The sequence below is a fragment of the Dromiciops gliroides genome, chromosome 4 (assembly GCF_019393635.1).
Source record: "Dromiciops gliroides isolate mDroGli1 chromosome 4, mDroGli1.pri, whole genome shotgun sequence".
NCBI classification, from domain to species: domain Eukaryota; kingdom Metazoa; phylum Chordata; class Mammalia; order Microbiotheria; family Microbiotheriidae; genus Dromiciops; species Dromiciops gliroides.
The window spans coordinates 65444756-65460787 of NC_057864.1; the positions used below are offsets into that span (position 1 = coordinate 65444756).

General features: G+C 37.6%; 1 protein-coding gene across 1 annotated transcript in view; it reads right to left on the reverse strand.

Moving 5' to 3' along the window:
- The window catches only part of ANKRD45 (ankyrin repeat domain 45), a 46113-nt gene that overhangs the window by 11997 nt on the left and 18084 nt on the right, over positions 1–16032 (reverse strand). Inside the window, exons 4-6 of the mRNA XM_044003124.1 lie at positions 9344–9408; positions 8220–8332; positions 1249–1324 (exon numbers count right to left, since the gene is read on the reverse strand). Coding sequence (XP_043859059.1) covers positions 1249–1324; positions 8220–8332; positions 9344–9408 — 254 coding nt within the window. The remainder of the gene's footprint in view (positions 1–1248; positions 1325–8219; positions 8333–9343; positions 9409–16032) is intronic.

Below are 16032 nucleotides of genomic sequence, written 5' to 3' on the forward strand. Positions count from 1 at the left end.
AGACCCACAAAACACTCTCATCTATGTGCTATTGACCAAGGCATGAGCAGCCTCATACATTGCAATCCTTTCTAGAGTGTTTCACTTGCTCAGGCTTAGTACATGCCATTTGAAGGGGGTGATATCAGACTATTTCAGGGCAGAGGAAGCTGCTCCAGGTTCTCCTTTTTCAAAGAGGGATAAAATCTCTCAGGGAAAACCCAGAGAACTGTGCAGAGAAATTCATGAGTTCAAGAACTAAACACAACACATTTTTGGCAACCAGAGTATGTGTCTCAGCAATATAAGATCTGTTGTTACAGACAGGATCTTTTTGGTTTTTTTTTTCATATTTGACACATTTTTGAGTCACTCAAAAATTCTCTATTTTGGAGGGCAGCTAGGTGGCGCAGTGGATAAAGCACTAGCCCTGGATTCAGGAGGACCTGAGTTCAAATCCAGCCTCAGACACTTGACACTAGCTGTGTGACCCTGGGCAAGATACTTAACCCTCACTGCCCTGTCAAAAAAAAAAGAAAAAGAAAAAATTCTCTATTTTGACTTTGTTGAGCCTCTGCCTCATCAGAAGTTGGCATGTCGAGGATCAGAACCCATCTACAAAATGGAAGAGTGGAGGTGTAAGATGGAGACGGGGTAGTACATTTGGATTCAGGAAGCCTTAGTCAAAATCCCTCCTCTCTTCCTTAATAGTTATGCATCAATTAATGAAGTGGTTTTAAATTAATTAATCAATAAAGCAAAAATAAATTAATTAAAGAACATAGGAGGTGCTTAGTAAATGTTGATTGATTGATTATATGAACTAGCTATTCTTTTCTCTATTCACTCTCCTCTTCTTTTAGTGGACATAATAATATATAATTTGTACTACCTGCCCCACAGGTCTTTCTCATGGATTAAATGAAATTGAAGAGTGATATCATTTTATCAATAGAATGACATTAAAGAAGAGGCATGGCCATTTGCTTTGTTGCTATACGCATGGGACCTTTCCATCTGACTTTTGGCTGAAAACTTTCTATAGACATTGTCCTCCACATTAGAATGTGAGCTCCTTGAAAGCAGGGGCTTGTCTACTATTTAATTTGTACCCACCGTGCTTAGCACAGAGCTTTGCTGAATAAATGCTTTATCATTCATTTGTTCATTCATGAAGTAATTCATAAAAGCCACAATCATCAATATACATGCTGCTATTATCAACATGTAGGAACATGGGGGTTCTCAGGAATAAAAGCCAAGCAAAATACCTTGTCCTTCCTTGTTCATCTTTCCAGGTGCCTTCTCTGGATCTGTAAGGACTGCCTGGATCTTATGCAATGGACTTTTTTAGAGCCAGGTGGAGCAACTGAAAAATACAAATTAAAAGTACAATTTAAAAAATATATCCTGTCAAAGAATCTACCCAATTGCTTACTATATTGTGCTTCATGGAATTTCAACAAAGAGACTTCTCAATCAGAAAGTACATATTTATTCAACTCAATGCCTCAAATGTTTATTGTCTCCTATGCTCAAGTACTAGGTCCTGGGAATGCAGAATTGAAACAAGAGATACATAGCCTGTCCCCAAGAAGTTTTACCATTTCATAGAGTACCTACCATGTGCCTAGTAGTATTCTAGGGCTAGGGCTTTACAACCCTATTTATTTATTTGTTTGTTTGTTTGTTTTGGTGAGGCATTTGGGGTTAAGTGACTTGCCCAGGGTCAGCACAGCTAGTAAGTGTCAAGTGTCTGAGGTCGGATTTAAACTCAGGTCCTCCTGAATTCAGGTGCTTTATCCACTGCACCACCTAGCTGCCCTTAGAACCCTATTTATAACTAAAGACATAATCCCTTGATCATGAGAAGCTTATAATTTACTAAGACAGCTTCTCTTTAAAAATTTTTAACTTAAAAACTGACAACAACAAATAGTAATGATGATAACTGATATTTATATGACATTTTAGATTTACACACATTATACCCCTTATCTATTTTATCTTTAAAACAACCCTGTGAAATGGGTACTATAAAACATCATCCATCAGAGTAGTTAAGATACTTGCTTATGGGGGCAGCTAGGTGGCGCAGTGGATAGAGCACCGACCCTGGATTTCAGGAGTACCTGAGTTCAAATCCGGCCTCAGACACTTAACATTTACTAGCTGTGTGACCCTGGGCAAGTCACTTAACCCCAATTGCCTCACTTTAAAAAAAAAAAAGATACTTGCTTATGGTCCTACTGTTAATATTTTTTTGTGGGGGAGCGGGGGCAATGGGGGTTAAGTGACTTGCCAAGGGTCACACAGCTAGTATCAAGTGTCCTGAGGTCGGATTTGAACTCAGGTCCTCCTGAATCCAGGGCCGGTGCTTTATCCACTGCGCCACCTAGCTGCCCCTACTGTTAATAATTGCAAGAAGATGGGGGCATTTAAGCTCATGTCTCTACTGACTCAAATATGGCAAAATAGAAAATAATGGAAAAATTATAATAAAATGACAAGCATAATATATTATTCTATACATTTTAAGAAAGAACAAGCAATCCAAAAAAAGTTTGTTCTATGTCCTACAGAAGTTGAGTGTAGGAAGGGACCTTAGCAGACATTTAGTCCAATCCATACATGAAAGGAATCACCATTGTAACATAAACAACAAATAGTTATTCAGTCCTTTCTTAAAAAAATAACATTTTCTAACAAAAAAACAGAAAATATTGGATGTTGGGGTCAATGGGGAAAGCTGGGACACTAATCCACTCTTGATGGAGTTGTGAAAAGATCCAACCATTCTGGAGAACAATTTGGAACTATGCCCAAAGGATTATAGAACTGTGCATACCCTTTGATCCAGCAATACCACTGCTAGGTTTATGTCCCAAAAGACATCCAAAAAGAGAAAAAGACCTATTTGTACAAAAATATTTATAGCAGCTCTTTTTTGTGGTGGCTAAGAATTGGAAATCAAAGGAATGCCCATCAATTGGGGAATAGCTCAACAAGCTGTAGAATATGATGGTGAAGGAATACTATTGTGCTATAAGAAATGACCAGCAGGATGATATCAGACAGGCCTGGAAAGACCTCATATAAACTGATGTAGCAGTGATCAGTGAGCAAAGTCAAGAGAACATTGTGCACAGAAACAGCAATATTGTTTAATGAAGAACTGTGAATAACTTAACTATTCACAACAAATACAATGATCCAAGACAACCCCAAAGGACTGTTGATGAAAACATACTATCTACCTCCAAAGAAAAGAACTGATATTGAATGCGAACACAGACTGAAGCATGCTATTTTTCACTTTCTTTCATTTTTTTCCTTTTATTCAAGTTCTCTTGTACAAAATGACTAATATGAATGTTTACATAATCACGTATGTATAATCCCATATCTGATTGCTTGCCACCTCAGGGAGTGGAAAGGGGAAGGAGGAAAGAAGGGATAAAAATTGGGACTTAAAAACTATAAATAAAAATATTTATTACTTTAAAAAATAATATTTTCCCCCAATTACATGTAAGAACAATTTTAACATTCATGGTGATTTTTTGTTTTGAGTTCCAATTCTATACATCCCTCCCTGCTCTCTCCCCTCTAAAATGGTATACAATCCAATATAGACTATGCATGTGCAATCGATGTTAACCATTTCCATATTAGTCATTTGTGCAAGAAAAACTTGAACAAAAACTGGAAAGAAGGAAGGAAAAAGAAAAAGGAAATAAAGAAAAGGATGGGACAGGAGAGAAAAGGAAATGGAAAAGGAAACAGAAAGGAGACAGAAAAGGAAAGAAAGAAGCAATGAAGAGAAAAAGGAAAGAAAAAGAATGAAAGAAAAAAAAAAGTATGCTTTGGTCTGTATTCAGACATTAGTTCTTTCCCTGGAGGCAGATATCAGCCTATCTTCTTAAAGACCTCCAATGAGGGAGAAACCCATAATTTTTTTTTTTTTTTTTTGGTGGGGCAATGACAGTTAAGTGACTTCCCAAGGTCATACAGCTAGCAAATGTGAAGTGTCTGAGGCCGGATTTGAACTCAGGTACTCCTGAATCCAGGGCTGGTACTTTATCCACTGCACCACCTAGCTGCCCCCAAGAATTTTTTATTTAAAAAGGAAAAACCTGAAGTGACCTGTCCTTTCTTTTAACAAACAGCAATCTACTAAAATAGAAGGGTGAATGTATTCTTACTCACCATTACCCTAATAGGAAGTTTACACTTGATGGGAATGTATATCAGAGTTTTTTATGAAATATTAAAACAGGATATGTTATTGTTGTTCAGTCACTTCAGTCATATCTGACTCTTTGTGAGTCCATTTGGGGTTTTCTTCACAAAGATACTGGAATGGTTTGTCATTTCCTTCTACTTCTCCTTTTACAGATGAGGGAACTGAGGCAAACAGGGTTAAATGACTTGCCCGGGTCAAATAGTAAGTGTCTGAGGACTGATTTGAACTCGTCTTCCTGACTCCAGGCCCAATGCTCTATCAACTGTACCACCTAACCTGCCTTTTAAAACAGGGTATATCAACCTCAAAATCATAAAATGTTATTTTCCATCTCTTGCTCTTTCAGCAGTTGCCTCATGGAGGGCTGTCATGGGAGAGCTAATCTTGCTCCTGATTGCTTTTTCTTCTGCCGTTTCTACGTCTCACTATACTTACCCCCTACCTTTATTACCTATGAACTTTAATATATGGCTACCCATCTTTATTACTTAACAAATATTTTGGCATAGATTTGTAATTCTTGATTCATGTGAAATATGCCTAATTCTTTGAATAAAAGGGGTTTTGTAAAGAGCAAATAAATAGACACACAGTGAAAGAATCTGCAATGCTGAAAGGTTATGTACATCTTTAGTTATAATACTGCCAACTTAGAAACTTTGAAGTTCTTTATGACCTCATAGAACTATCCTTGAATCAATCTATTTGACGATGTCACAATGCCCTCCAAGTTACTGCTTTCCTGGCTCAGAAAATTATAGCACTCATCTGAAATGCTATGACTGAAATATCATTCTGTTTAAAATGGAGCTAAAGTATTTCATTGTGACTTTTAAGGACTTTTCTCTGCTCAATCTCTGACGTGGCTTCTGGCACAAACCAGGTCAACTCACCATAGATTGCTGTTGTGTTTTGTTTTGTTTTTTTAACAGCTGGAAAAGAAACATGTTCATTCAAGGCCTGTCTCTGGTCATTCCTCTATGGTCTGTCTGCTTTGTCAAAGAGAGTTTCTGTATGTGTGCTAGAACAACCTGGGCAAAGGTTGGATGGGAGATTCTTCCAGGGGAAGTGGACTTAATGAAGCTTACGCCTCCACCTTCCAACTTGCCCTATGGTCTGGACAAGTTGAGCTACAATTTTTGGAGCTGTACTCAGCTCTCTTATATTTTAGTGGAAGCTCTCTTTGTAATCCTGACTATTTTATCTGGACGTTATCTTTGGACCCCAATGGAGAAACACACAAGGAAGGTGAAGTAGTGATGGAAATTTGTAATGAAACATGTTATATAACACATGTGTGCATACCCACAAACACCTCAAGTACACAAATGAATGTAGCATGTTATTCTAAAAATAGGTTATTCTTATGTTGGGGAAATCCCCCAACATCCTTTGGGGGAAATGGCTCACATTGTACATAACTTGCTAAGAAATAACATTATTTGGGGAAAGTAAAGTAAGCCCCTGAACAGATCATCAGTCCTATGCTATCTTTTTTTTTTTTTTTTGCAGGGCTATGAGGGTTAAGTGACTTGCCCAAGGTCACACAGCTAGTAAGTGTCAAGTGTCTGAGGCAGGATTTGAACTCAGGTCCTCCTGAATCCAGAGCTATCTTGTGATTTTCTTGTGCTGTGCTCTGAGATTTTTCAGCAAAGGGTGACATTTTACACACACGCATGCATAAAACCAACAAAATAGGCAATGGATAATTTTGTTTCTCAGAACTATAAAACTCACATATAAAAAAAAAAGTTATTTCTTGCATCTGCCAATGGGTTATTTGCAATACACTATTATCACGCATCTGTCTCATATGAATAATACTGATTAAGTACTCTCTGCTTTCTCAACAAAAGAGGTCACATAAAAACCACAGTACAATTTCATAATAACTCACATTGATTACATAATACTTTGTTTTTACAAACAACAACCTTATAAGGTTAGTAGTAAAAATATATTTCCTGCATTATTCAGAGGAGGTAACTGAGGTTCAGAGAGTTTAAATGACTGATCATAAAGCTATTTGGCAAGACTGAGTATAGAATTCAAGTCTCCTGACTGCCAATCCAGTCATTTCCACTAGAGCTGGGGTTCTTAACCCTTTTTTTTGCATCATGGACACCTTTGACAGTCTGGTAAAACTTCTGAATAATGTTTTAAATAAAAAAATTTTAATTAAGTATATAGGATGATTACAAAAGAAACCAATTATATTGAAATAAAGTTCTAAAGATATTCTTTAAAAATGCTCATGGATCACAGGTTAAGACCTTTTCTTAGAGATAAGATTACATAGCTTAGTGGATAGAGAAGCGACCCAAAGCATAGGAGATATGGTTTCCAGGCCTGTCTCTGACATATACCGGGAGTCTGACCAGAGGCAAGTCACTTAATTTCACTGCCTCCAGGCAAGTCTCTCATAAAGTGGGCTGCAGAGCACTTGCTGATTGGTATACAGCAGTTGAAATCACAAATTCATTCCTCCCCTCCAAAAAAAAAGAAGTATTGAAAACAATGACACATCACAACTTCTGGTCTTGACTCTCACTGTTTTAAAAAAAGCCCAGGCACTGAAAACTTCTTTCTCAGAGAAAATAAGAGCTCAAGATGTCTCCTAATGTTAGCATATTTAGCATATTTAATTTTCTTTTTGGTTTTTTTTGGGGGGGAAGGGAGGAAGGAGATGGACCTGTGATTTCATTGGTGTAAGGCAGAGACATTAAACTATAGGCCCATACTCCCAAGTGTAGCCTGAGCCAGACTAAAATGTAATTAGTAAACATTTTTAATTAATAAAAATACAATAGAACATAGTCAATATGTGACTGCAGACAGCCTTATGTATGGTTTAGTGGCCCCCTGTTTCTATCTGAGGTTTCCATGACTAGTATGAGAAACTCCCAATGAAAAAACTCCTCTACCAACGTAGACTGTCACATTGGTGGGTTACATCTTGTGGTCTTCGTGAGTGTCCTGGGGCACTGAGAGATCACATAGTCTGTCAGGCCTTTAGGATTCTGAAACCAGTTGTCTACACACTTAAATATGCCTAAATATGAAATATTTAATTTATAAATTATTTAAATTAACCTGACTGGCAAAAACCACAGCAATTTTTTTAACCAGGACACACACACACACACACACACACACACATATACACACACGCGCGTGCACACATACATACTTACTACCAAAGATTCTTACTTTGAAAAATCTATTAACTCAAAAAATTTGACTCTTCCTTCTCCTCCATCTTCACCCTCTGACTTTTTTCTTCTAACTTTCCCTTCCCCTCCCACCAAACTATCTCACCAAGCTCATGAGCACAGCTCCCTGAGCCTTGGGGAACTGCCAGACTTGAAACTGAGATCGACAAAAGTCCACAAGAGAAAATTTTTTAAATTTTACCAGGCTATTGGGAAACACTTTATCTTGTCTAAACCTCTCATTTTACTATGAAGAAACTGGGTTTTGGGAATAATAAGTGTTGCCTAGGGTCACATAGCTAGTAAAAGCTGTAGGCAGGTTTCTAAATGGGTACTGAGGTAGACAAACTAAGTGGCTCACAACACCTAGAACTGGTGATTGTGGAGGAAGGATCACCTTTTTTTGTACATGTACATTTTGAAAATATATATGACTTCAGTGCCAAAAATTCCACTAAGATATTTACTTTGGAATAAATCAAGTTCAATGTATTTCAGTAAAGTCTCAAAACCTGCAGTAAACACTACACCTTCAGAATTGTTAAACATGGTGTCAGGGAAGACTCTATTTCCCAATTTTTGTCCTCCAAATGCTTCATCCCTGTTCCTTATGTTCACTGCTCTTTATATTATACTATTTTTCCTCCCTATATTTTTTTAAATGTAGAATATCTTGATCTTTCACCAAATTGTTATTTCGATAACCAAAAAAGGGTGTGAAGGACAGAGAATTCACATCTACCTATACCCAAATTCTCCTCTTTCTAGATGTCTCCCTTTACCTTAATTTCTTCAAGTTCTGTGGGTTTTTATAGGCTGACCTGTCAAACATGCCCAAGAGTAGAGCTCTGAACCTCAGCAAATTCTTGGTCATTTCCTCTGCTTCAACTCTGTGCTATAACAAGGGAAATTCTTTCCCCAGTGTGGATGGGCAGACCTGTTTGCTCAGTGCCCTCCTAACAACAAGGGTCTATAATTCTATGATATGGGGTAACTAGGGCATTGACAGAGAGAGCAGAAATTTAGGTGGCACTGAGAACATGTATATTCCTTGTGAGCTTCCCTTCTCCCTAAATGATACTAGGCAGTGTGGAGGACTTGGAGAAAGGAAAAACCTGGGTTCCAGTCCCATATCTGGCACCATTTCGATGGTGATGTGCAAGTTATTTAATCTTTTCTGCACTTCATTTTCTTCATCTGTAAAAATGAAGTCGCCTTACAGCCCTGTATCTATGATCTTATAATCACTGATGTGCAACATTAATAATTCACTAATATAAGAATAGTAATATCTAGCATATCTAGTGATTTAAGTTTTGCAAAGTTCTTGACAAATATTATCTCATTTTATTTTCACAATAACCCTGGAGGGTGGGTGCTATTATTACTCTCAGTTAACACATAAGGAAACTGGGGCAGGGCAGACAGAGGTTAAATGATTTGCCTAGGGTCACACTGATATTCATTTTCTGAGGCCACTTCTGAACTCAGGTTTCCCTGACTCCAGGTCTAGCACTCTATTCATCTAGTTGCTTCTTAAGAGAAGTTCTCACTGATTTGTTCAATTTATCAGGTATTTACTACATGTAAAATACAATGTACATACATAATTAATACATGGTCCTTGACCTCTCTCAAGAGGAAAGCTACACCTAGATAACTATTAAATAATTATAAAGCAGTCATAATGCAGAATTTGATATAAAATAATAAAAGAACAAAGATTATTTCTGACTGGCAAAATCAACAAAGGCTTTGACAGCATTTGAACAGGGAAATGATACTATTTCAATACATGGAGATAGAGAGGAGAGCTTTATAGTCATAAGCAAAGGCATGAACGTGGGAAAAACTTTGGACACCTATAAGAGATACCAAATCACCTGGTGTGTCAGATTTTCAGCACCTGTGATGTCAGCTGAACACTAGAAGAGAAGCCCACTAGAAATGACAATGTGATCTGGCCAAGTTCTGAGAAAGGAATAGCAAGGGCTGAGTAAGTAATCCTTGCCATTTCCTGATTAGGGTGAACTGTATTCAGTCTCATAGCATGGCTCCCTACTACTGTGTAGGAACTTGATAACTATCTATTGATGATGGCAATCAAGATGATCTCCTTTTGGATAGAAGGGGGTTAGAAAATAAAAGGTGGTATGCCTTCACTTCCACATCCCCTTCAGAATGACGAGTCAGCTAGAAACCTGAAAACTATGAAGGGAAGGTTTGGGTTTCTATGTTCACAAATAGGTGAGGTTTGGTGTCCAGAAAGAAAAATGTTTTATGCTATTGGTTGTTTCTCTCTTTTAGCCAGAAGATAATTTTTCCTCAAATGATGGTCAACAAAATCAGTCCATTTATGACGTTGACAAAATCCTCTGCAGGCTGATGTCAACCACATCAATGCTGACAAGATACCTAAAGCAAGTATCCCACCATTCCACCAAAAAATTAAAACACAGAAGAAAAAGGGAAAAAAGGGATGAAAACACACTCGACTGGAGCTTCCAAATGTGTCCACACATTAATTCAAATCCCTCTACTATGGATCTTTTAGAAGGAAATTATTGAAAGAGAAGACTCTTTTTTGGATAAAAAATTATTTTTGTGAACTTTATCAAATTTTTTGCCACATTTGTGAGACCTACATTCAAAAACTGCATAGAGAAGTCACTTCTACTCAGCTTTTTAAAAAGTATTCTATGAAGTATTTTACTAACACGTACAGAAAAATCTCATTGCTATGTATTTCTGCTCTTCATTAAATAATGAAGTATTAGGAATTAAATAAAGAATTTCTATAGAACAGCATCTTAGCTTGGTATTCTAGTAAAGCTCTGAATTAAGTTAACATGAGGACATTTTAAAAAAAACTTTCCTGAGCAAGCTTTGTGACTATTTAAGTCCTGTCATAGGAAGAGCATACAAGCACAGGAACATAAAGTGAATTACCATACCTAGGTGCTTCCAATTGTAAGAGGGAAGAGCTCAGTGGGAGTCTAGTGTGCTATGCTTGATGTAATCCCCTTCACCGACTTCCCCACCAGTATGCCCACAGCAGTTTATACTCCTTACTCAAACAAAGCCAGGGAGGAAAAATATATTTGACTAATTAGTAAATCTTATATGCATTCACAGTTAGAATTATTAACTGTTTATTTCCCTCCATCTTCTTTTCTCCTTTGTACTCTTTTTTCCCCTTCTTTCCCCCTATTTCACTTGACTAGTGTTTTGCTTCTGACCACTGCCTCCCTCAATCTGCCCTCCCTTTTATCAGCAGCCCTTCTGTTTCTTGCCCCCTTTTCCCTCACTTGTGCCCTTCCTTCTATCAATACCACCCTTTTTCCCCTTCCCCTTTTGTTTCCTTACAGAGTAAGCTAAGTTTCTTTATACAAATGGGAGTGTATTTTATTCCCTCCCTGAACCAAATCTGATGAGAGTAAGGTTGCAACAATGCCCACCCCTCCCTTCTTTCCCTCTGTTGTAATGGGTTCTTTTTGTGCCTCTTCATATGATATAATTAACCCCATTCCACCTCCCCCTTCCTCTCCTCCCCCTAGTCTTCTTTTATTCTGCCCCTTAAGTTTCTTTATATCATCACATCAAAGTTGATTTAATAACAATACCTTTACAGAGATACAGATCTCAAGTTAAAAGCATTATCCTCCATCATATGGACTCAAGCAGTTTAACATCATTGAACAACGCTTTTCTCCCCCTTGTTTACCTCTTTATATTTCTCTAGAGTCTTGTATTTGGAGATAAAATTTTCTGTTCAGTTCTGGTCTTTTTTTCAGGAAGTCTTGGAAGTCCCCTAGTTCATTGAATGTCCATATTTTCCTCTGAAAGAGAATGATCAGTTTTGCTGGGTAGTTGATCCTGGGTTGTAATCCAAGCTCCTTTGCCTTCCTGTATATCATATTCCAAACCCTGCGATGCTTTAATGTTGAAGCTGCCAGGTCCTGTGCAATCCTGACTGTGGCTCCATGGTATTTAAATGGTTTCTTTCTGGCTTCTTGGAGTATTTTCTCCTTCACCTGATAATTCTAGAGTTTGGCTATAATATTCCTTGAAGTGTTCCTTTTGGGGTCTCTTTCAGGAGGTGTTTAGTGAATTCTTTCAATGATGATTTTATCCTCTGATTCTACAATTTCAGGGCAGTTCTCCTTAATAATTTCCTGGAATATGGTGTCTAGACTCTTTTCTTGATCATGGTTTTCAGGTAGTCTAATAATTCTCAGATTATCTCTCCTGGACCTATTTTCCAGGTCAGTTGTTTTTCCAATGAGGTTTTTCACATTTTCTTCTATTTTTTTCTGTCTTTTGATTCTGCTCGTGAGATTCTTATTGTCTCATAGAATTATCAGCTTCCATCTGCTCAATTTTAATTTTTAAGGCCTTATTTTCCACAGTAAGTTTTTGCACGTCTTTTTCTGTTTGGCCAATTTTTTCTCTCATTTGGCCAATTGTATTTTTTAAGGAATTGTTTTCCTTAGTCATTTTTTGTGCTTCTTTTTCCAGTGTAACTCTCATTTTTCTTATTCCTTTTTCCATTTTTTCTTCTACCTCTCTTATTTGGTTTTTAAGAGCCTTTTTGAGCTCTTCAGAGAAGGCTTTTTGGTCTTGAGACCAGATCATCTTCCATCTTGAATCTTCACTTGTGGGCATTTTGACAAACTCATCTGTGTTTGAGTTTTGGTCTTCCCTTTCACCATAGAAGTTGTCAATGGTAAGGGTCCTTTTTTGTTTCTTGCTCGTGTTGTAGGCTATTTTTAAACTTATCATGTTGAAGTCTGCTCCTGGGGCATAGGGTTCATGGTTGTAAGCTTCTTACTGCTGTCAGCTGCCCCCATTCTTGGCTGCTGCACTCTCAGCTGTGTCGAGTTGCAACAGTGTTGAGCTGCCCACTGAGCCAATCTATGCTGAGAGAGCTGCCCGCTGAGAGAGCTGCCCACTGAGCTGAGCTTTGCTGAGGTGAGCTGCCAGCTGGGATGAGTAGTGCTGAGCCGCCCTCCCCTTTCACCCAGGTGAGACAGACCTTTTCTGAAGTCTTCTAAATTATCTCATATAGCAGGATTTTGTCTCTCTTTTTGTAGGTTCTGTAGTTCCAGAATCTGTTTAAAGGCTTTATTTAATGTTTTTGAGGGAAATACGGGAAAGCTCAGGAAAGTTCCTAGCTTCTCTCCGCCATCTTGGCTTCACCCCCAGAGCTAATTTAATTTTAAAATAAAGACAAAAACTTAATTACCAGTATCAAAAATGAAAAAGGAGAATTCACAACAAATGAAGTAGAAATAAAGGAAATTATTCAAAACATATCAACAAAGTCAACAACTTAAATGATTAATATTTACAAAAATATAAAATGTTGAAATTAACAGAATAAGTAATAAAGAATTTAAATAGCTCCATCCCAGAAAAAGAAATTGAATATAAGCCATAAATGAACTCCCAAAGGGAAATATCCAAACAAAAAAACATGAGACCAGATAAATTTACAAGTGAATTCTACAAAACATTTAAAGAAATTCAACAATATTATATCATGTTTGTGAAGAGAGCAAAAAGAAGGATTCTGCTATATCTTTTTATGATATAATTATGGTTTTGATATATCAACTAAGGAGAGACAAAACAGAGAAAGAAAACTAATACACCAGTATCCCTAGGGAATATTCATAAAAATTTTTAAATAAAATATTAACAAAGAGGCCAAAACACCTATCCAAAACTTTATTCGCTATGACCAGGTTGCATTCATATCAGAAATGTGGGGTTGGTTAAATATTATGAAAACTAAAAACAGTCATTCTAAGATCAAGAACAATAATAATAACATGATGATACCAATAGATACCACTGACACTTGAAGGTTGGGTTTTTTGAAGGGACGACTACTCCAGATTCAAGGTACTCTGTGAGTCTATGTTCATAAAACTATAGCTTATGAGCCCCCACTAGTACATTTACCTTTAACAGTCGGTAAAGGAACACAATTAATACAAAGCAAAGGCATTCACTAGAATGATATTATAAGAAAAATAGCTACCAAAATCTCTCCCACAAACACAAGTTGTATCAGTAGGAAAAGCAGGGACACTAACATAGAGTACACTAGTAGAGAGGGACAAACTTAAGAAACATAATCGACAAGGAGAGTGTGACTTGTGAAAGTGCAGACACACTGGTATCCTTTTTCTTTTCACAAAATCCTCAGACTAATCTCCCAGGTTCGGTGTTTCTGATGGTTATAATCTTCCCCTGGGCTTCTGGGCCTGCTCCTTGTTAAGCACAGTGTCTGTGATTAGGTAAGTCATTGTACTTGCAAGGTGCCATGGTGGGTGGTCCAGGGAGGCAGAGAGAAATCACACACACCACTAGTCCCCTCAACCCTCTGCCAAGAGACAAGGAAAAATTCCTTCTCAAAAACTAGGTTCTTCTTTCAAAACTGGCTCCCTTCTCAAATGCCAGAGGATATCCCCCTCAGAGCTGCTTCCTGCCTTGACAGACTCCTTGGAGAGGCTATCTTTGCTTTTTGTTTTGTTTTTGTTTTTTGGGCAGGGCAATGAGGATTAAGTGACTTGCCCAGGGTCACACAGCTAGTAAGTGTCAAGTGTCTGAGGCTGGATTTGAACTTAGGTCCTCCTGAATCCAGGGCCAGTGCTTTATCTACTGCGCCACCTAGCTGCCCTTGTCTTTGCTTTTTAAAGGATACCAGGGGCATGACTAATGCTTGGACCAGGCAAAAGTTTACAATTCCATTGAGATTAATTAAGGAACTTCTTCATGTCTCCGAAAGAACCAATAGAGTATCATACAAATATAAACACTTCTGTATACTTTAAGACCTTAACACTTTTTGTCTCTGTTGCCTGACCCTTATAATTTTATCAAGTGGGCTAGAGGAACTCAAATGAATAAACCTCCTGACCAGTACCTCCACACTACAAAGATAGCTGATCCTCTGCCCCAGATAAAAGGGATCTCTCCCTCCTCAAATACTTTTTCCTCTCATAATTTGTTTAATGTTTATCTTGGACAGATAGGGTGTTTTCAATTTTCTGCTACAAGAAAAATAAAAGCTATGAATATTTTTGTACTGATAGTGCTTCTCTTCCTTTTTATAACAGTATTCCCTTCTCAAATTTCCTGAGAGCACTTTGTCTGGATTTCTCCTTTATAACTATCATATTCTACCATACATAACAGTGACTTATATTTGTGCCCTATTCCCCACAAAGGTTTAATCTCCTTGATGGCAGGAAATTGGCAGTTTTCATCTTAGGCAGCTAAGTAGATAGGTAGAGCAGTGGATAAAGCACTCGGTCTGGGGTCAAAATGATGAGTTCAAATCCCACATCAGACACTTCCTAGTTTTATGATTCTGGACAAATCCCTTAACTATGTTTGCCTCAGTTTCTTCATTTGTTAAATAGCACCTGGCTCACAAGATTATTGTGAGGACAAAATAAAATAATATTTTTAAAGTATTTTGCAAACCTAAAAATACCAGCTATTATTATTGCTTTTATTATCATTATTATTATTATTATTATTACCTTTGTTTCTTAGTATAATCCTTTAGACATAATAGGTGTTTAACAAATATGTGTTGAAATGAATTGAATTATTCCTAAATGAAAAACAATGTACTATCAAAAAGCTGCCATAATGGTCTGACTATAAACTTTTTTTTTTTTTAGTGAGGCAATTGGGGTTAAGTGACTTGCCCAGGGTCACACAGCTAGTAAGTGTTAAGTGTCTGAGGCTGGATTTGAACTCAGGTCCTCCTGACTCCAGGGCCGGTGCTCTATCCACTGCGCCACCTAGCTGCCCCTGGTCTGACTATAAACTATGCTTTTTTTAGACTATACTTTTTTCTAAACATAGTTTGCATAAAGCTTAAGTACATCCTATGATCAGGTGTTCTTTTATGAGTATCCACATGCTGTATTGTTGTTTTCTTTTACAGAGGTGTCACCTAGGTAGTGTAGCTCACAATGTACAAACAAAATAACTGTTTTTCTTGAAACAAAAGGCCACTCTGGGCCTGGAGAAACTGGATTCACACACTCACACACACACACACACACACACACACACACACACACACACACACACACACACACACTGAATTTACCCATATTTAAGCATTTGCAAACACAAAACACCTGCTGAAATTCTGAAAAGCCAAGCAAAAAGCTTCTGCTGTGCAAATTTCCCACTCTACAAAGCAATGTTCCATGACTAGCAAAATTCAGCAGATGACAGAATCCATGCCCTGAAAGCAAGGACAGCCATGGTGATTGTGACTATATTTATTCAACGTGGGTGTAAAAAGTGAAATATAACGTAGGCGATTTTAAAGTTTACAAAGAGTTTTACTGATTACATTACCTCATTTGGTTTTTGAAATAACCCTGTCACATAAGGAATACAAGAATGATAATCCTCAGGACTCCTGCTAGGTGGCTCACCAAGGACTGGTGTTCAAGTTGGAATCTAAAGCCAGATCTCCTGATTCCAAATTCTGTGCTCTTTCCTCTACATCACAGCATCTGCTTCACAATGAACCGTCCATCATTCAGATGGACTAAC